The 23,418-nt window shown below is 27.6% G+C and overlaps 1 protein-coding gene across 11 annotated transcripts; it reads left to right on the top strand.

Annotated features, from left to right (window-relative positions):
- The first annotated feature begins 20,747 nt into the window (after positions 1-20,747).
- On the top strand, positions 20,748-23,011 carry LOC136080603 (uncharacterized). 11 transcript variants are annotated; one of them, XM_065797460.1, is made up of 7 exons: positions 20,751-21,001; positions 21,136-21,231; positions 21,344-21,704; positions 21,890-22,153; positions 22,292-22,352; positions 22,488-22,522; positions 22,808-23,011. In XM_065797460.1, the coding sequence occupies exons 4-7, from the start codon at positions 21,923-21,925 to the stop codon at positions 22,817-22,819; spliced, it is 339 nt and encodes a 112-aa protein (XP_065653532.1). In that variant the 5' UTR covers positions 20,751-21,001; positions 21,136-21,231; positions 21,344-21,704; positions 21,890-21,922; the 3' UTR covers positions 22,820-23,011. The 11 variants fall into 11 exon arrangements, 3 of the variants coding, with proteins under 3 accessions (XP_065653530.1, XP_065653532.1, XP_065653531.1); XR_010638558.1 differs by having other exon boundaries at positions 20,757-21,001; XR_010638560.1 differs by having other exon boundaries at positions 20,757-21,001; positions 22,796-23,011.
- Positions 23,012-23,418: the final 407 nt, after the last annotated feature.

Genomic DNA, 23,418 nt, shown 5'->3' with positions numbered 1-23,418 from the left:
CTGAACGCTACACCGTTCAATCCAAAACGGGGGCATGGGATGAAACCTTCGGTTGTGAACAATTTTTTCATTATTTTCATATTTTTCATTGTATTTAATGGTTAGGCATATTAAAAATATTAAAGCATCTAACCGTCGGTCGAGCAGGTTAAGCACAAGCTCTGTTTTTACTGAATTTGTTGCTCCTAAAATAAGGAGATGCCCTTCAATGGCATTTTCCATCTATTATAGATAAAGTTTTTTTATATATATAGGTTAGACTATTCTCAAATGAAAAACTCAAGCCCACCACCGGCTCCTTTATCAAACATTTATCAAGCAATGAAATTTGCTGAAAATATAAGAAAAAATAATTTTAAATTCGTCCGACAGTTCTGTATTAACTTTCCAGTAACAGAAATGTGGCTCGAGAGCGTTGACTTTTTCAAACCAAGGTGTGGTATTACCATTGCCCAATATCTAATGCTTAAAAAATTTCTTGAAGTAACGTTAACTCTAATTTAGAGCAATGGTTATTACTATATAAAACCTTTTAATTAGCTTAGGCGTATCAAAAGCAATGTCTGGTACACCTGGAACAACAACTGCTACAGTTCCCACAACTAGCAGTGGAAACCCAGATCCTTTTAAAAAACAAGCTGCAGATGTGTTATACCACAGCGTTGTTGAGCTAGAACACTAGCAGCTTCCGTTATCTTTGAAAAGTTAAAGATTGCAAAACCGACTGAACTTGATTTTGAAACGCGTGATATTGGAAAGTTCTTAGTTTTTTTTGTTTTTGGACAAGTTCTTAGAAAAAAACTAGTAGATTATGAATGGATACCTGTAACAATGATGAAAAATTCAAAATAATAAATTGAAGAAAAAAATGCATAGCATAAATTTAAAATGGCTGGGATTGGTATGGTCAATTTTGGGGCAGTTGCAAACGCTGTCGCATTCACAGAGTCTGGGCTTATAGCCCAGTCTTTTGGAGTAAATAAAAGCAAAAAAATGCTTGAAGAATCTAGCAGACATAATGAATCTGTTGAGCAATTACAAAAAGCTACAACTGAGTGGAATCAAAAACGAACTGAAGCTATTGATAAAATTTATGCTCGACTCCAAGCTGAATCAGAAAGTCGAGCTCGATAAACCACTATGTTGAAGCTAACCGTCTCTATCCCAAAATGGTTGTTAAAAAAGGTTTAACTGATAATGATGAACTTCTTAAATTACCTCAACAACCAGAACTCAAAGGTTTTATCAACCAAGCAAAGAACAAAATACTAATGAGTGTTTATTCGTGGCAGGATCTGCAGTTATAGGTGGGTTAATAGGATGGCATGTTACAAAAAAATAAACGTTTTAAAAATAAAGCACAAAAAGTCAGCCCTACGCAACCCGGCCGGATGTTACATAAAACTAACAGTTTTTTTAGTTTTTCAAATTTTTTTTTGTTTTTTTTTGTAATTTTTATGACCATAGCTTAGTTTTGCTGGTTAACAGTATAGTTGCATTTATCTAATTGAGAATTGATGCAGCTAGACCATAATTTCCTAAGCTTGAAGCAACAAGAGCATAATCTCTTGCTAAGGCAATGAGCTCTGAAACAACATAGTTAAACTGAGGTTCAGGGAGGGGAATACCAAAACAGAATCAGCGTTTACGCTGAATGCATTTCGATAAAAGACAATTGAATCAACGTGATTAGTTTGATTGCCAGGCTGTCCTACAGCAACAAGAGCTGCATTAATTAGTCAGAGACGGGTGTTTACTACTGATTGCTATGCTTGATGAGCTTGATCAAATGTCTGCTTAAGACCATCTTTTCTGTAGAACTCAGTTTCAACTAGATTAAGGAAACGCGTTTGCAAGTTTATCACTGCTTGAGCAATTTTGATATATGTTATTATTAGCAGATCTTTAATTAAAAATTTATTGAACTAATAATAAAATGGGTTTAACTCTTACAAGAAAAAATAATATTATAAGCGTTGGTCCTGGAGAGGATATTTGTATATTCGCTTGTTAAAAAGCAGAGCTCAGCACAGTTAAAATGATACTCGAAGATTATCTCCTCGTTTGGGATCCAAATTTTCTAATTGAAGCAACTAGATTTAACCAGCTTGAAGTTGAAAAGTATCTGTACCATAGATACCCTCCAAGCAAAAAATTTTATCATACTTGGCAAATTGAAGCCTTTCAAAAAGCTGTGCATATTGGGTCATTAGAAATTGTAAAATTTCTAACTGATAAAGAATGTAAAGGGTGTCCTTGTAGATAAAAATGAATTATAAAGAAGCTCAAGAAGCTGTGGAAAAAAATGATGTGAACGTTAAAATTAGTGTTATTTTATTATAAAGAACACATTAAGAGCCCAGGCAGAGCAATTTTTAAAAATTGTTGTTTTTCTAATATATATATATATATATATATATATATATTTTTTTTTTTTTTTTTTTTTTCTTTACACCCGGTAATAAATTACAGGTAAAATAAATTATAATAAAATAGTCACCAATTAAATTGAAATCAGCTGAAAAGACACGGCTCTAGCAGTTGTTTCAATGAATGCTAATAACCAGCCGGTGTGTTTTCCATAAATTATTGGATCAGACTTATCAGGAACATTCTCCTCCATCAAAATTTTAAACGGCTCTCTCACTTCTTTCTAATTCCAAAATTTTAAACGTCTCTCTCACTTCATTCATATTCCAAAACTGGCACATTACTTTCAACATTGACACAAGATCAGCTTGCAGGTTTTCGATAGGTTGCGCGATTTTAATTTTTTTGTAGTTTATCATGCACTGGACGAAGTTTTAACCAAGCGTGTTCCAAGCTTCAAACTCTTCATTTGTAAAAATTTTTTTATTCTGTATTGCCTGTAATTGATTAATTATCAGTGAATAGCAAGCTTGATTTTTTAATAGCCTGATAAAAAGATTTATTTTGTTCCTAAGCAGAATAGTTGAAATACACTGTCCGATTAGAGCTATTGCAACCGATTGAAACTGAAATATACGCTAATTTAAATTTTTTTGGAATGTTACAATTTTGTTTATGCTAGTATCGTTATCCCTTGGAAACCCCGATATTTTAATTTATTTTGAAGGTATATATAAGCTCCATCACATATATCACTGACGTATCCAGTGTTTTACTGATATATATATATATATATATATATATATATATATATATATATATATATATATATATATACATATATATATATATATATATATATCTATATATATATATATATATATATCTATATATATATATATATATATATATATATATATATATATATATATATATATATATATATATATATATATATATATATATATATATATATATATATATATTTATACATAATAATATATAGGGTATAATAGGGTAATTAGGGTAATATGAGCACCTTAAGCGAAAATTGGAATATTTTCAAAAATAATTATGCTGGAACCAAAATTTTTTTGAATAAACAATATTTATGGATCACTTCTCATGATCCACTTAGATATTTGGGCAACCAAAAGTTTTTCTTAAAAACACAGAGTTCTTAAAAAAGTAGCGAAAGTGCTCACTTTACCCACACCACTTGGTAATATGAACACTTTAAAAGAAAAAAAAAATTAGTTTGTTATTTTTTTAATTTTATTAACTCAAACCTTTGAACAATAAAAGTTAAAACTTTTTGAATTTAAATTACAGAAAAAAATTTAGTATTATTAAAGCTTTTTAGTATGTTTTGTTTTTATTCAAAAATCAGTTAAAACCACTGCGATTTTAGGACTTTCAACTAGGTAGTTTCAATGAAAAACACGGGGTAACTTGAGCATGCTCATTTTACACAAAAATGGTATCTTTTAATAAAGTCAAAACTAAATGTTTCTATGCATTTTTGTTCATACAAAAATGGAACGGATTTCTAGCTAACATAATCTTCTTTATTTTATCTATTTTTAATTTGCACCAAAACTTCGCGCCATAGATATATTTATGTATGGAGATATTGTTTTAACAATGCAAAATAAAAGAATAGCATTTTAATTAGATGATAGCCGCTAATACTGCATATAGATTTACGCTAATTGAACTGATTCCTGTTATCAACACATTAAGTTAATTCAACAAATACAAAGCAACTTTAACTTCGCTGCTTACATCTAAGAAATCTTTAAGTATGCTCATATTACCAAGGTGCTGATATTACCTTAATCTACCCTATTATATTCGTTGTAAAATATCAATACTAAAACTGAAGCTATAATGCTTATTTTATAATCCACATAAGTTACGATTACAGGGGAGTTAATTCATTTTGGGAGTTGAACTGTTTCGCCGACAAGAGTTAATTTATTTCAAGGGGAGTTCATCTATTTCGAAATAGATTGACTCCCTGGTTGATTATTTACGCAACGGGAGTTAATTTATTATAGAGGTTATTTAATTTCACGACACCGGTAAATAGTTCTGAGGTTAATTGCCGGAAGGATATTTATAAATATAAATTATATAAAAATAAAAATGATAATAAATAAAAAGTATATAAATAAAAATAATAATAAATATAAAGTATATAAATAAAAATATAAAACTTATTACATCTTAAGATCACCCCTCAAAAATCAAAAGAAAATCTAAAAAAAGTTTTTGTGTAGTTATGACACGAAATTTATCGCTGAACTCGAATTTAAAAACTATTTTTAAAAATAAGATTTTGTTATTAAAATATAAATCTAATTTCTTCAACTAAGTAAATTTGATCTGCGAAGCAACAAGCATAGCAACAGGTTTTTTAATCAAAATTACAAGCTGTTTTGTTAATTTTTTTGTTAGTTGATAAACTTTTTTAATAATGGGTAAATCATATAGAGTCAAACAAAGTACTCAAAGTAAAAATCCAGAAGATTTCATAGAAATAGATATACTAAAAATTTGCCAAACAACTCAACTTATCAGTTTCTACGGTTATAAGTTTAAAAATGACCATATTTTATGTAACGCTTCCTTAAATTTATCTATATCCTCAAAAAGAAAAATTGAAACAACTGTGACATAATAAAAAAAACTTTGGTTATCGACTTGTTGACAATTAAATTTTTTATCTGTTGCAAATAATCACCTATGTCGCAAAAAAGTTTACAATCTAGATTAAATCTTTCAGAATGTTTTTCTAAGAAAAAAGGATTTAGACACATACTGATGCTGTTAAAATTTTGTCAATTTTTTTTTAAATAATGTTGATACTGCAGTATCTGTTAACGGTAGCTAGCAGTGTTGTGGATTTTTTTTCGATACTTTTCATGTTGTAATATTGATAGACATAGGTAAAATTTTTGATTGCAAGCCAATGAGTCGATCATGCAAAGCCTGTAATCTAAAATTAAAACTTAAAGAAAATAACCCAAGTGCATTTGAAGCTTGGAAATCATCACATACATATAGATCAAATTATCGTGGCTCTTCTTCTTTAGTCGTTTTATGTGACAATATTACGGTGATAGCGGTACTAAAAGCTACTTATCCTGGTAAAACTTTCATTCTGGTTTTGAGTTACTTCTTATCCTGGTAAAACTTTCATTCTGGTTTTAAAGCCTACATATATCGATTCATTTCAAGAAGAACTCTTAAAAAATGCCTTTCTGGTAATACTCAAAACCAGAATGAAAGTTTTATAAGTGCCGATCTACCAATTTCAGCCATCAATTATCTAAAGCCTACATATATCGATTCATCTCAAGAAGAACTATTAAAAAATGCCTTTCTGGTAATACTCAAAACCAGAATGATAGTTTTAATGGAATGATATGGCAGCGGATACGTAAAACAAAGTATGTATCGTTAACGAAGGAGCTAGGTGTTTATGATACTGTTTCAATTTTAAAATTGGAAGAAAAGAAAGTATACATTTATTTGAAAAGTTAAATATGATTCATGGCATTTATACTCTTCAAGATTGTTCAACATTTAACAAACATTTTTTTCATGAAATCAAAATCGACATTTTACATGGGTGTAAAATAAAAATAAATAAAATAGATGATGTAGAGAATGACCAAGAAGGTTATCTAAATGATCCTACTTATGTAAATGTAAATAACAGATTTTAAATTGGGTATTTGACACTTAGTTATTTAGTAAAATTGTGAATGTAATATTTAAATGCATTTTTCCCAAATTGTCCTTTTTTAACTTCCAGGCCATCCTATCTCATTAACCGTATGTCAGATTTGCGTAAAATTTTCACCAAAGTTTTTTTGTATCTAGTTGAACAATTGGAACTAAAAGTTTTACAATTCTTTAAGAAGTTTTTGATTTATACAAGATTCAAGTCACAAAAATGCTTTTCTTTTTTTTTCATACTTCATTTTGAAAAATTTAGAATAGCTTACATACTTTATTTTTTAGAACAATCTTAGTTCTGCTTTTAGATTAATATGTTGTTAACCATACGCCGGAAAATCATATCCTATTTGCTTTCGGTTACTGAGTATGGCCCGGGTGGTCTAAACATTTTCGGCTGTTTGCCATTTTACTTGGTAACTGTGACAACTAGTAAATTTTTTTTACAATGTTAAAATCCTGCTATTTAGTTGTTTCTCCGGATATACTTAGTTTTTGTTAAAAAGATTTTTAAAGTAACTTTTTTGAGGGGTCTTATACCATAAAAATACTTGAATTTTAAATGCTAACATAGCTCAGTAGATAAGACTAATAATTGCATGTACGGAAGTCAGGATTCTTATCTAACTCCTGATTAATTTTTGTTAAATGTTATGTTTTATTTCAAACAGTACTAATTTTTATCAGTATTCTACAGCTGTTTTTCAAGACGCCTTAAGCTGCTTTTTACGTATTTCCAGAACAACATTATTTGATATAGATTTTGAATTTTGCAGTTTTACAAAAGATTTGTAATTAAAATATAATAATATTTATATGTAATAATTAATATTTATTTACAAGCTTTATCATCTTAATTATATTATGGAAAAAAAAAGATTAATTTAAAAAAATATAAGTATTTGTGTTGTATTTTTTGTCGGAAAAAACGTAGACAGGCTTTTTTTTAAAGATAAAGCGGCATTCAAAAACGCCTTATGAAACAATAACTAGTAATTTTACTTCAATTTTTCCCAATGAACTTTTTCAACAATTTGACTACGTATTCAAATCGTAATAAATATACTTTTTTTAAAAAGATATTGATGTTTGTAAATTTTTCTCTATGAAAATCAATATTTTGACTTAGGTCAAAAATAATATGTATTTTATTTCAAAAAAATTTTATTTCACTGTATTTGTCTTATTATTTTTTAAAAGACCATACAGCATTTGGAGCAATTATTTTACAACTAGCTCCAGATATTTTGCAGTCTTTTTATAAATTAAAAAAAAAAATCATCTGTTTAAATCACTCATCTAAATATTTTATTATCTGTCACTTTTTACGAACTCATCAACTTAAAAACTTTATCAAAATGTAAATAAAAATCTATTCAAAATGGATCTTATTTGTCAGAACTACAATAATTTAAGTGATTGGAATTCAGAAAATGAAAATAACATGGAACCCACAGTGTTAAACAAAGGACCATCGCAAGAAATTCATCGAAAAACAGAAAAAAAAGATTCTGAGATTAAAAGAAAATCGATACATAAAATTATAGTGGAAGATTGCAATTGCAAACATGAATGTGCTAAAAATATCGCTAACGATAGAAGACATGAAATTAATGATGATTTCTGGAGTAAATTGCTGAAAAACCGCTACAATTGGATCACTAAAAACGTTCAAAACCCAAATTTAGCCCCAAAAAAAAACAACAGCAAATTGAAAATGTTCAACTTTTGCTATTTTTTGGTTGTTGACAATGATGTCAACTGTTTAGCCAAAAATTTAATCTTAATACTTTAGGATTGAATAATACAAATAATAAAACAGTCTTTTGAACAAACTATTCAACAGAATAAGCTAAACATAGAAAATATAAAGTAAAAGAATTTAGTTGCACACGTAATGAGCAACTCACCAGTCCCATCGCATTACAATTTTTTCAGCAATTAACAACATACAATGAAACATTTGAGCCTATTAGAAAAATGAAGGTAAGTGTAGTTTCAATTGTTTGGCATAAAGAAATTGCTGGACGGTGCAACGAAGAGCTAATTTTTACATATTATTTATTTTTACAAGATTATCGGAATAAATCTGAAATCACTATTTGGTGTGACAATCGTTTCGCTCAAAATAAAAACTGGAGTTTAGTGATGTTTCTGATATATATAATTAATGGCAATGAAATCGCAAGCAACAAAATCAATTTAAAATATTTGGCAAGTGGTCACACATGGAAAGTGGTCACACATTGATTTGTGACTCATTTCATCATTTTATAGAAAAGAAACTGAAACAAAGTTAAGTGTACAATTTTAATGCTTTTATTTGAAGAGTGGAAGCAGTTAAAAGAAATTCAAAAGTATAAAATTTTGCAGGTAAGTTTGTTTTTAATTCTATAAAATTTATAAAAATTGTAGCTGTAACTAAGTGAGCTTTTATTCCTTTAAGGCCACAAACATTTTAGTGCTAAAGGAAAAAATCACTCAATATATTTTGAATAAATTGTCTCCTCGTACAAATATGGAAAACATTGCCGAAATTGAGTTCAAACGTGGTTCTTATAGCATGCTTTATCGTTTTGACTATGATAGCCCCTTGATTAAAGCATTACTTTTTTCCAAAAAGCAAAAGGAAAAAGTATTAACTTTACCATATACTCTTAGAGATTTAAAAGCCGGAATGAAACTAATTTAAAAGTCGAAGCTTGTTTTAACACTTTTTCCTTTAACGCCCCTTCATAGAGGAGAGTTTTGGAAAAATTTGTTGGCCAGAGAATAAGAGTTTATACATTTAACAGTTCTTTAATTTCAAAATTATATATTATAAACAATTTGCGCTCATAGAAATTTTCTTTTTTTTGTTATTACTTATTTCATCTTCTAAATACATTTTTTTTACATTAAAAAATTTTTAATTTTAAGCAGATGCAACTATTATAACTGTTTTGCCTTTCCCCCTTTGCCTTCCTCGTCACCTCAAAAAAAAAAAATTTTTTTTTGTGGTGGGATGAGGGGGAGGGGGATGGAGGAAAAACAAAAAATAAAGCGGGCTAGGGCAGCAAAAAACAGAATTTCAATAAAAATATGAAATTTTAAGAAATTTAGTGGAGAGGTGACAATTGCCCCCTCCGAACCCCTCATTCCTCCTCCTTGTTCTTACGCCAGTGATATTAGTTAGGCTATATTTTGAAATTCCTAATAGTTAATAATTTTTTTTATTATAATAATTATAATTATTGTTATAATGTCATGATTATTATTATAATATAATATAAAAATAACTATAATTGTAATAATAAAACTATAATTAACTATTAGGATTTTCAAAGCATAATAAAGTCAAATCATTTTTCCGAATTCAATGCGTAAGGCGTTTTGAAAAAAATTTAAAAAATTAAAAGCAGGTATTAAGGCGTGTTTTATTATTAAGGTCTTTTTTGAAACTAGTAATCTTAATGAATTTTTTCATTACTTAAAAAAGATTTAATCAATAACGTTTGTTATCATCTATATTAGCTTATTTCATAAAAAAGTCAATTTTGAGTTTTTTGATCTTTCGGCGTTTTGAAAAACGGCTGTAGTATTACCCATTAAACAAACAACTCAAACAACATGCGAAAAAATAAAAAGTAATGCTATTTTAGCAATGGAAAATTGTTTCCAACAAAAAAAATCAGGAATTTACTCTAAATCATTGTGAAGACCAGGAACTAAATCGTGCAAAGATATTTTCACTTTCCACTTTAAAGAAATGAAAGAAAAAACTTTTACTTTAAAAAATACTTTTTTTTCACTTTATAGAATTAAAAAAAAATTGAAATAATCGTAAGCCAGCTCATAACTTAACAATCAATAAAATCACCAAAAATATTGAATACCTTCGAAAAAGTAATCCACGAAAGTTTTGGAACAATATCCGAAGAATTTAATCAAATCCAAACACTAGTATTTTCACTATTAATAAAAAACAAAAAGGAAATAGTAAAAGAATTTAGAAAAGACTTTAGTACTATTCTCAACACTCCCACGATTACCAACAACAATTACAAACACCGTCATATTCCGCAACTCATAGATGAGCTTAATAAAATACTCGTATCAACTTCCGACATCTAAACTTATATTCTTAGGCTTAGATCTAATAGCTCCGCTCTTCATGGCGAATTCCTTTTAAGTGAAATAATAAAATATTACAATAATAATAACTCATCAATATATATTTTTAGTTTAGATGCGAATAAGGCTTTCGAATAAAGCTGTAACTGGGATTTGTTGTTTGAAAAAGTTTATTACAACAAAATGTTACCACTCTTAGTAGTTTGCACACTACAATCACTATACTTATCGGGTACTGCTAATATACACTGTAAAACTTTACATTATTTTACGTGAAATTCACGGTACTATACCGTGAATAACACGGTATTTCGCCGTGAACGCATTTTGCGGTACAATACCGTAATTATTACGGTATTTCGACCGCGAACACGACTCTTCACTACTTCAAGGTATACTACCGTAAAATTTTTAGACAAATTAAGTAAATTGGGTTGCCATGTTTTTTTTATATTTATTCTTAGCATTGATTTTTGAATAATTTCTATTTGAAATATTTGTATATGTCTAAATAATTCATGCTATAATTTACAAAATAATATTATTTTTTTCAATGTCATTTCTTATTGCACTTGATTTTATGATATAACTTATATGATATCAACGTGTTTGACATCAAATATAAGATTAAAGATTGACTATATAAAACGTGTTTGATATCAAGCGCGTTGATATCAAACACCTGAAAATATCATTAACTTCAGCTATATCTTACTAAGACATAGCTGAAGTCCATGGCATCTTTAGGCTGAAGACTTCAGCCTAAAGATCACAGCTAGGTTATCTAGTTGTGTTTTATATCATACCTTATATCCTTTTAATCCTATAAATATTATAAATCCTAATAGTTATTATATTATATGTATATATATTTTGTATATATAATTATGTATATATAATTATGTATATATATATATATATATATATATATATATATATATATATATATATATATATATATATATATATATATATATATACATACATATATACATATATACATACATTCTTCCTGATGAACCTACTGATGGTGAAACACAGTGTTGAAGAAATCAAAAATTAGATAAGTGTTTTTACTAATTTATTATTGCTCTGTTCTTTTAGAATATTGAGCACTCTGTTTGTAGAATACACTAACTTAATTTATATATATATATATATATATATATATATATATATATATATATATTATATATATATATATATATATATATATATATATATATATATATATAGTTTATAAAAACGATAATGTCTAAATTGGATTTAATAGCATGCAACCATTGTGGCAAAAAAATGAAATCTTTGCTGAGTTATATGACTCATTATCAAAGCTATCGCAATTTAGCTAATATTCAATTTCCTTATTACATTCAAAATTGCAGAATTATTTTTAAAACTTATTCAACTTTCAAATTGCATATAAGGAAAGAACATAATAAAAGTATTATCGAAAATAAACCAACAACAGAAATGAATAACATTTTCCAAAGTTTTAAATGTGGTATTGCACTATGTAAAAAAATATGTGCTGGACTATCTCAGTTTATCTTACATCTTAAATTGCATCTTGATTCACTTGACCGCGTTCATTGTCCTTACATGAATTGCAAAAGTTCTTACACTAATCGAAATTCATTTGCATCTCATATAACAAAACAACACAAGCAATGGGATTCAAGTTTTATCATGCCACTGTATGTTGTACATAGCTTAAATTCTTCTAATTTAAACAACAATAAAGATGTTAACACCCTTCAACAAGAAAACATTTCATGTGGATCTTTAGAACACTATGAAAATGAAGAGTTTCATGATTGTATTGATGATATTTTTTCTGAAAAATATTTGAAGGATCAAGCTCTCTTTTTTTTAAAATTGCAAGTAAAAAATATATTTCCAGCTTCTTGTGTTCAATCTATTTTTGATGAACTTATGGTAGTTAATAATTCGAGTACTCAATTCTCTGTTCAAAGTCTGACTTCTGCAATCTCGAATCAAAGCAGCGATATCTATGCAAATATTTTAACTGAATTTTTTAAGTCAGAACAAATAAAGATAAACAGTTTGTACGCTTTAAGTACTAATAAAAAAAGGAAAGCTTATTTTTATAAACACATGAGTTACATATCTCCAATAGAATTTACTTTAGGTTTTGATGCCAATAAAAAATTTAGAACTGTCCATCATGTTCCAATAAAGGACTTGTTAAAAATGATGTACAATAAACACAGCAATGAACTTGGGTTTTGGCTAAAACATGAGGAAAATTTTGGTATATATTCAGACTTACTGAGTGGATCCCTAATTCAAGATATTGCAAAGTCTGATGATAAAATTTCATATCTTATTCTATATCAAGAATCTTTTGAAATTGTCAACCCAATTGGATCAAAAAAACATAAAATACTTGCAGTTTACTTAACATAAGCTAATATTCCATCACACAAGAGATATGCATTGGAGCAGCTACAGCTGGTACTTATGTGTAAAGATGCAGATTTAAAGTACTTTGGCCTCAACAAAGTATTTGCACCAATATTTTCTGAATTGGCAGAAATATCTGGTTCTGTTTCTGTTTTTGAAAGTTTATCTATAAAAACAAAACTTCTATGCATACTAGGGGATAATTTAAGATCACATTCTATAGGAGGCTTTTGTGAAAATTTTAGCACAGTTTCACATTTTTCTCGATACTGTTTAGCAGCACGTGCAGAGTTTGATTTTAACCCTCAATTCTGTAGACTAGATCGAACAGAATTAAGCCACAATAATAGCCTGCTTCAATTAGCTCAGAATAATGGTAACAATTTTGAAGGAATAAAATTTAATTCACCATTTAATGGTATATGTGGATTTCATGTGTCTACAGGTTTGCCACCATGCTTAGCTCATGATATCTTCGAAGGCGTTGCTTCACGAGATATGTATCTATTTGTTAAATTTTTGTTAGTAAGCGATGGTTTTCATTTAACAACATCAACAGAAGAATTAACATGCATAAATATTTTGAAGAAGATGCCTTGGATAAACCTTGTGAGATAAATAAAACTTCGAGTATTGAAAAGTTAAGTGGTCATGCAGTTCAAAACTAGGTGTTTTTGCGTTTGTTTTCCCTTTATATAGGAATTTACATTCTAGATTTTGAAGATCCTGCGTGGTTATTGTATTTAAGACTGAAAGAAATTGCTGAGATTATATGTTCACCTAAAATTGACATTCAACATATTGCTTATCTGCAGGTTTCAATAAATGGTTATTTTTCTTCTCGTAGAGAATTATTCTCTTCTTCTAAACTATTACCAAAACATCATTATTTGTCCCACAATCCACAGCAAATTTTACGTTATGGGCCTCTAATGCGAGTTTTCACTTTGAGGTTTGAACAAAAGCGTTCTTACTTTAAAAAATGTGCCAGAAATTTTAACAATTACAAGCATGTAAGTAAAACCTTAATAGAGACACACCAGTTGTTGCAATCATACAATAATTCAAGCATACCAAGTTCAAAAATTTATGCGGTCAATTCATTTTCATTCAATGTCAAAAATTTTAGTTCTACCATTGAGGCAATTATAACTACATGTGGACAACTGCCGGATACATTTTCTACCCATATTATCCATCAAGATACCCATTACAAAAAAGATTAATTCTTGATTTTTGACTTTACAAAGGATCACGAACTTCCTATTTTTGCAAGAATTTTGTTTCTTTTTTTTGATACACACGGAATTGAGTATGCTCTTATTAATGAGCTGAACACACAATTTGTGCATGAGCTTGGTATGTATGAGGTCTGTGGAGAAAATAATGAGATTCGATGTATAATGATTGCTTCTTTAATAGACTACCTTCCACTACCATCTTACAAGCACTGCAATTGCTCTTTTATTTCCTTAAAACACTCTGTGTTATGCTCATCGAATAACTGCAGGTTTTTTTTTTTTTTTTTTTTTTTTTTTAATATATATTTGCCGTATATTAAAAGAGAGCTGGAGCAAGCAGAAGACATAAACTGTCTTATCATCGAGCCCCATTTACATTGAAAAAAAATTGTCAGCTTATATATAAAAAAAGAAAAGTAGCAAAGTACATAATAAGCATTTTACTCGTTAGTTACAATGTAAATATAAGTGTTGAAATATAATGCAATATATCAAAAATTAACAAAAGTTAAATATAAATAAAACAGCAACAAAAGAGAAGTTGTGTCAATAACTATTTTTTAGATAATTTATATTATTTATTTTAAAAGAGATATTTTAAATCAAGGTCATTTTGCAAGAAGAGACTCTTAGATTCTTTCCTGAATTGTTCCAAAGAGATGTTTTGAATATTATTTTTTTTTTGTAATAAATTTTAAAAAATGTTTCCACAGAAACGGTCCACGATATTGAATTTGGTAAGAACCTAGTTTTAAATTAGTTTTTGGTACAATGAAGTTGTTAATTGATAATTTAGTAGGATACTTGTGCGAGATTTCACTAAAGTAAGACTGAAACACAATAGGAGAAAGCCCACGTTTTATTTTAAACATGAATTGTAGAACCTGGTGTATATTAAGTTTATAGATACTTAGGGCACCAAGCTTCCTTAAAAGAGGTTCGCAATGAAAAGTTCTGTGTGCACCAAATACAATCCTGCATGCGTGTTTTTGCTTACTATAAAGTTTTTTTAATTTACTATAATTAGTACTACCCATACAATATTACAGTACGAGATAAAACTATGAATAAATAAAAAGTATATTTTTTTTAAGGAAGCAGTGTTAAGATATGGTTTAGTTTTATATAATATGGAAATATTTATTGAGATTTTATTTTCTATGTATTTTATATGTGGTTTCCATGACAAATTTTCATCTAGTATTACTCCTAAAAAATTAACGATTGGTTCCCTTTTAATAAATGTTTTATTGATTATAAGATTAGGTAATTTTAGAGGAACATCATCACCTTTACTAGGTTTGGAGAATAAGATAAATTTAGTTTTTTCTACATTTAACGAAAGCCTATTACTTGTAAACCACTCGTTCATTTTTAATAGTTCTTCATTAAATATATTAAAGAGAACTTTTATGTTTTTGTCGGAATAAAAAAGATTGCAGTCGTCTGCAAACAATATAACATTTAAAATATTTGATGCTAAGTACAAATCATTTATATACAATAAAAATAATAATGGTCCTAAGATTGAACGTTGGGGCACACCACAAGTTATGTGTTTTTTTTTTTCAGTTTTTTTATAAATAATACATTGTGACCTGTTTGCTAGATAATCTTCAAACCAAAGTAAGTTTTTATTTCTTACTCCATAGAGTTCCAGTTTTTTTATAAGTATCTTATGGTTAACAGTGTCAAAGGCTTTTGACAGATCAATAAAAACTCCTAAAGTAAAATAGTCATTATTGAATGCATTTGTTACATGATTAATCAGTTCAATTACCGCTTGGTTAGTTGAATTATCTTTTTTAAACCCAAATTGTTTACTGTACAGCAAACTGTTTGACATCAAATAGTTATAAAGTCTGTTATACATAATTCTTTTCAATAATTTTGAGAAGGTAAGACGGAAATTGGTCTGTAGTTGGAAATATTAGTTTCGTCACCAGATTTAAAAATTGGAGTGATTACGGCAACTTTAAGTTTTTTTGGCACAACACCTAGTTTTAATGAAAGGTTAAAAATATGAAATAATGACGGTTCAATGATATTGGTTTACATAAATAATTTTTAAAAGTTATGTATTTTATTTGGCAATATCAATATAAAAGATTTTATTTGTAAACTATTTTATTTATAGTATTTATGCAGTAAATGTGTGCAGTTTTTTTCAGAAATATTATTTAAAGAACCAGTCATAAGAACCAATCAAAAAATAAATAAAAAAAACTTTTTAAAAATAGCTTTCTATTCAATCGACTAAAAAGTAGAAAATAATTTTTTTCTGTTTCTGGTACTCGGGAAATCATGTACTTAGTAATAATCACTTTTGTAAAGCCAATACTGGAAGACATTGAAGGCAATTCATATACGTATGTAAACAAACAAACTCATCGAAGTAAAGGAATAGAAAGTTTGGCGCCTTTAGCTTTATGTACATTTAAAACGAATTTGATTTTGAAAGCATCTGACTTAAAAGGCGCCAAACTTTCTATTCCTTTACTTCGATGAGTTTGTTTGTTTACATACGTATATGAATTGCCTTCAATGTCTTCCAGTATTGGCTTTACAAAAGTGATTATTACTAAGTACATGATTTCCACGAGTACCAGAAACAAAAAGTTATTTTCTACTTTTTAGTCGATTGAATAGAAAACTATTTTTAAAAAGTTTTATTTATTTTATTTTCTACTTTTTAGTCTTGATAAAAATTGAATTATTACACTTATTGATTATGATTAATATTCAATAAAAATTTATTTTGATATATGGTTTCATTTCAAAATTTTATTTCGTCAAATTTTATCAAATTTAAATATATTATTTATTTTGTCAAATTTTATCAAAAACTTATTTTGATATATGGTTTCAGCCGCATGAGTCTTTTTTGCTCGAATATTTTGCTCTTTGAGGCGACGAATCCTTTGAGCTTTGGTTTCAGCCTCACGAGAATCACGCTGCGACTTAGCTTTTCGACTAAGTCGATTGAGCTTCTTCGCCCTCATTTCGACTAAGATCGAGCTTCTTCGCCCTCATTTTCGTTTAAAACTCTTCGCTTTGCGCGCCTTGCTTCTTTATCTCCCTCAGTTTCATTTTTGCGCTTCAAATGATATTTTTGACGAGCCTTTACAAGACGTCGTTCTCTTTAAAGCGCCGTTTCTTTCATTTTAATAAAAATTTAATTAAATCAAAATTAAACTCACCAAATTGTTGATGTCTGTTCTTACGTTTTTCTGTTTAATTCAACTTCTTCTGTTCCTACCTTTTATTCACTATTTATCACTATTTATTCACTGTTTTCTAATTTATATTTTTTCTTTCTTTGATTTTTTCCTTAATATTCCACTTAATTCACTTAATTCCACTTCATTCACACTTTTTAAACACCTCCTTCGAATGTATGACTTTATTTTCTTCTTTTCTTTCAATACTTAATGTTTATTGCACTAATCCTTTGTTAACTAACTTTAAATCACTAAATTTTCTTGATTTTCAGTTCTTTCAATGTATATTAGTGAGTCCAAATAATCGTATTTTTACGTTATCCGGGTAATCGAGTATTTATTTTTTTAATTACCCGGGTACCCGGGTAAAGGAAAAAAAATTTACCCACACCATGTTGTGTTAATTAAATTTAAAATAAAATGCAACAATTTTAGTTTTAAATCTATTTTTTATTTAAAAAATAATACTTTAAAAATACAAGTTTGTCAACCGTTTCCATTTTCAACTGATTTCGGGTTTTTGTGACAAAAGCTGAAGCTACCGAAAACACTCTTTCACTTACTGTTGACGTTGGTTGTATTGTCAATAATGCTGTAAAAAGTTTTCCATTAGAGTCACCTCGTTTTGAACAATCTTTCTTAATTATTTTTTTACGGAACAGTCATAATTAATTCAATTGTTTTTTGGAGTTCATCATAATTTGAAACCAAACCATTATTTGAAATTATTTCTTCATTTTCAATTGTTAACTCTGTATCCATCTGTGTGTTTGCAGGATCTTCATTGAACAGCCTTTTGAAGGTTTCTTTAGCCAATAAATGAATAGAACTTTTTTTTAAATAAGTAAAATGGCAGGTAATCTCTGGTTTAGGATAATTTCCAGATTGTAAAAAACGCAAGAGTGATACAACATCCTCATTTCGTCTTTCTTCAATTCTTTTCTTCAAAGCAGTGAACATTTCCATGGCTAACTGCGTATTTGTTTCTTTTAGTTTGTTTAGTAAAAAAAATGCATACTCCTTCAGCTTTTAAAAAGTTATTATTATCTTTACTGAGCTCTTTAACAGCAAGCTCAACCGGTTGTAAAACATGTGATATTTCTTCTAAAACTTTGATATTTTTTGTGAACATTTTTGCTGACCTAATTCCATAAGAGCCTTTTGTATACAATCGTATATTTTTATGAAACGATTTACCATTGGTATTATTGAGTTCCATTTTGTTTTGCAATCGAGTAGCAATCGTAACTTTTTGCCTTCTTGATCTATTATATGCTTTTCAAGAACACTGCTTTAAACTGAAGAATATTTGAAAAATTTAATAATTTTTCGTGTTTCATCAAGAATTTTGCCAATGTCTTCACGAAAGATTGGTAATTGTTTAACTAAATCATTTTGGAAATTTAAGTTACCATCAAAAGCAAATGCATCAGCTACCTCATCATTTTGTTCGGTAGTTTCAACACAATCATCATCTGCTAAATTTTGATCATATTCTAAATTCTCATCATCTGGGAAATTTGTATCAATTACCGCATCATCATTCGTAATTAAACTCCCACTTTTTTTATAAAATACATCAAGTACAGCAAGATGTATAGCATGGTTGTAGCATAACTGAGAAAATGGTAAAATATTTTTCCCATATTTTACCATGACTGATGCTCCATCATGTGTGGATCCGACGATATCATTATCCATTTCAATTCCATAATCTATAAGTTTTGCTTTTACCAAATCGATAGTGGCATTCGAATCACAAGAACCTATTATTGCAGATAGACCCAAGACTACAGGTGGCTTTGTTGCTGAATGAAGAGTGATATTCATGAACCTTCTAACGTTTATATCACTCCATTCATCGACAGTAATACTGAATCTCTCTCCAGATTTTTTTTGCTCTAATAACGACGCCATTAATTCTTCTTTTTTTTCTTTATAAAAATCCATTATATATTTCATTACTGTTGTTTCACTTTTTGGCATTTTATAATTACGACTTGCTACGAAACCCCTAATGGCTTCAGATGAAGTAATTCCTTTGATGCTAAATCCATCTTTTGTCGCACATTTCGCCAATATTTCATTCAATGATTCTCGACTTATGAAATTTATTATTCCATTTCCAACTGATTTTGTGTTTTTCGAAGAAGACGCATCAGTTTCATTTGTGTCGCCCAAATTTCTTTTTTGTAAAGATATGCTATGTAATTTTAAATGATTAATCATTCCAGTAGTATTAGATCCCGGACGTTGAATTATAGATTTGAATATGTTACAAACTGACTCCGATTTCTCTTTTATTGTAAAATATTTCCATACCTCTGATTTTTTCGAAGACATTTCTGGGTATATGTAAATAAATCACTAAAATAAAAAATCACAACATAAAAATTGAAAATTGAAATTTATACGTATTTAAATATGCATTTATTACTTGAAATTTAGTACATTTTACTCAAAACACTTCACTTACCAAAGGCAGCTATATATATTAGAAAATTAAGTATTTATTTTATTTATTTCACAATTTTTTTTTTAAATATTTTACTTTATTGCAAATTTTACGTCGTACAACTTCAAATTACAAATGTTATTTATTTTATGTTACTTAGTTAAAAAAAAACTTTTGAAACTTAGTTAAAAATCAAAGGTTGCTAAGCAACTTTATAATAGAAGTAAAAAAAGAAAAAACGGTAGAATACCGATACTCGATTGATTAATAGTTAAATGAATGTGCAATATTTACATTTTTTTGTTTAAATATTATACTCGATACTCGAAAAAAATATTCCGAGTAATCGACTACTCGGAACTTGCTTATAAAGTATCAATTACTCGGGTACTCGATAATCGTAATTGGATTCCCTAATGTATATAACCAAATGTAAACATAAAGGAGCATTTACATTTATTTTCAAAATGTAAACACACCTTGACTTTTATTTGAATTTCTGAAGACCGTTACGCTAACTTGCCATTACAAATTTATCGCTCTCCTAAAAAACAAATTAATTCATTTTACTAAATCTAAAAGACTTATTGAATCAAATGTAACAAATATAGCTATTGTTAGTCGGCAAAAGATTATTTGTAAAATTTCAGGGCTGTACGATCAAAAGAATTGCTGCAAAAAGCGCTGTGAAGTTTTGGCCTCCACAAAAAAAAAAAATATCAAAAAATCAAAAAATGCGGACTCGTCAGTGAGTGAATAGAAAGCTATAAATAAAAACAATAGTAATGGAGAGTATTATAAAAAACGTTTTAAGAAAACTTTCTTTTTTAAGAATTTTGCTGCATAATTATATGTATAATGCCTTACTACGAATTTTATTAATTTTTTTAATATTTTGTTTTTTTGCTTTGTATAATTTAAAATGGAAGCAATTATAATTTTTAATATTTTATATTATATAATATTTTTTATTAATATTTTATATTAATATTTTATATTAATATTTTATATTATATAATATATATATATATATATTTTAAATTTAATTTTTTTTTTGAATACTACATTTTGTGAATACTATATATATGTTTTTTAAATTTAATTAGTTATAATCTTTTAAATTTAATAACCACATCAAACTCTGTAAAATTTACTTACAATATAATATGACTTTTATTATGATACTCTTGATATATACATGTTATATATGATCTATTTTTTTAGGGTAATGGAGGTTATTAAAAGTAATATTTTAAGAACACTGCCAAATATTGACGGATGTGTTTTAAACCAGGTTGTGAAAAATTTATGGGAAATAGGTGTTGAAAATGAAACAGATCTCTACTTGGTTAAAGTTGATGATTTGGTTTTGCTAAAACCCTTCCAACAAGGCAAACTCCTTGAATCTTGGGCAAAGGAAAGCTCCGGTAAAAAAGATTTATGATACTCAAAATAATTATGATTTTTATTATCATATAATTTATTATCAAAATAATTATGATTTTTATTATCATATACATTTATATATTTTTATTTATAATATCAATAAAATTTTATGCAGAACAATCTCAAAACTCTGTAGATTTTATTGTGGCCACACAATCCAGCATACAAATGGTGCCCACAGTTGAAGTGAAAAATAACTCAACTAATTCGAGTAAGTTATTAAAAAAAGTTGTTAATAAAACATAGTAATTGAAAAAATATTTAGTTAGTGTTCTTAATATATTTAATTGCTCTATTTTAAATATTGTGTCAATTTTGTCTAGTAATGAAAATTAAACATGTAAGTGCTGCTGATTGGTATTTGACATTTGTTTTACCTTGGGCCAAAATATCTGAAGAGGTACAAAATATATTAGCAGCTGGAGAAAGACCTTTAACAGCACATCGGTGTGCAATTATAAGGATTATTATGAATGATGTTCTTGCTGTTTGCCCAAAGCCATTAAAAAAACATTTATATGTAATTGCATCTTCTATGGTTGTCAAATATCCTAAATAATTTAAAGATTAGTATGGTACTACAGTGATTGCTAGCGGTCATGACAGTTTAACGTTACAACTAGTAAACCGTTATGACTATCTGCAGCGGCCAAACCGTGTTCCACCATTAATGAGTGTTTTAAAGTATTTAATTAGATTTTTGTAGAAGTTTATTTTATTTAGTTTTGGTATATATATATATATATATATATATATATATATATATATATATATATATATATATATATATATATATATATATATATATATATATATTTATATATATATATATATATATATATGTATTTAAATTAGTTTTTTCTATTTAGGTTGATGGTGTGCTACATCACTTTGATGTTTTGATGGGTGGAGCGATAGCTGGTGAACTTTTGATTAAAGCATTATATGATGAAAAGTTATATTTATTTTTGCATAGTTGCGGAATAGCAGACCTTAAAGTAAAGAAGGTGATAATAAATTTAGATAAAACAAAACATGGAACTTTGTCAGATTTACCTGTGGCTCCTGGTCTTGTAATGGCTTTGATTAGTTTGTTTAATGAAAAACTTGACGCACTCTTTATGTTTGTGGATGTATGTTAAAGATACTAATCATTAATTTAAAATATATCCAATACATATTATCAAGCAATTAATTATGTTTCACTCATTTTATAATAACATGCAATGTAGTTACTAAAAGATATTTAGTAGTAAGGAAAATATGTTTAGGAGACAATGAATCAAACAGAATTGGTGCCAAGATCAAATTCTCCTCATCTATGTGTTTATGGTATGTTGAATTACAAGTTCTAATATGTTTTAAGATTTTGAAAATAATTTTAAAAAAATGGTATGAGCTTGATCATTTTTATTTATATATATTTAAAATGGATTTTTGTTAGGTCAACTTGCATTCTTCTTTTAGGGAATTCGCAATTTACAGCAAATGGATTCATGCTGGTAATTGATTGCATTGTTGTAGTTGATGGAATGAACAATTTCATCAAGTCATTTTGTTGTTTATTTGCGAGTTTTTATATTTTCAATATACCATATCCAAAAGAAGCTTCATCAATATTAGAATTTCGTCAACGATATATAATGCTTATATTATGTTTTATTAAATGTGTTTAATTTGTCTAAGGTTTACATAGTATTTGATGTTAATGATATTTATTGAAGAGAATGTTTTTAAACGTCAATTGCTTATACATATATTATTGACCGTTCTAGTGCATTTTTTAGCATCAATCCTGAAAATTGGAGCAAAGCAAGGCGAACGAAAAAGACTTCAGCAATAAGCAATATTGTGCTGTCAATACTGCAGAAGTTTGCGAAATTTAATAATATTTGAATTTACGACGTTGCTAAACTTTTTAATATAACTTTGAAACAGCAATTTATTATGTAGTTATTTATATTTATTTGTAAATATCAAAAGTTTTACAATGATGTCTTTTGTTTTATTTTTGAATTTATTACATTCTTAAACTCCTACTTACCAAATATAACTATTTATATAAAGTCATATTGATATGTAAGAGATTTTAAATTTTCGTTTTATTTGAATTTATTTATATTCATTTAATTTATCTGAATAACTATTTCTATTTAATAACATGTAAGTAATGTAAAACTGAAAAGATTTTTAAAAATATGACGTGTTTTTCTTGCCATTAGCACATAAACATACATATTTGTTAATAGATATTTATAATTGAAGATACAATTTAAAAAAATGTAATTGAAATACAATTGAAATAAATTAAAAAATAAGACAAAATGAAACAGGCGAAACATTTTCGAAAATAGTAAAAATATATTGATAAATAAATATGAGCGAGGCATTTCTGTAA

This window comes from Hydra vulgaris, chromosome 05 (assembly GCF_038396675.1).
Source record: "Hydra vulgaris chromosome 05, alternate assembly HydraT2T_AEP".
Lineage (NCBI taxonomy): Eukaryota > Metazoa > Cnidaria > Hydrozoa > Anthoathecata > Hydridae > Hydra > Hydra vulgaris.
This window is presented reverse-complemented; position numbering and strand designations above follow the sequence as displayed.

What these genes read in the sequence shown, in the direction of transcription:
- LOC136080603 (XM_065797458.1), top strand. Translation starts at nt 21,923, where the DNA reads ATGGGTGGAGCGATAGCTGGTGAACTTTTGATTAAAGCATTATATGAT. An exon ending in CACTCTTTATGTTTGTGGAT is followed by an intron (nt 22,154 to 22,291) that starts GTATGTTAAAGA and finishes AAATATGTTTAG; the next exon opens with GAGACAATGAATCAAACAGA. An exon ending in TCCTCATCTATGTGTTTATG is followed by an intron (nt 22,353 to 22,487) that starts GTATGTTGAATT and finishes TTCTTCTTTTAG; the next exon opens with GGAATTCGCAATTTACAGCA.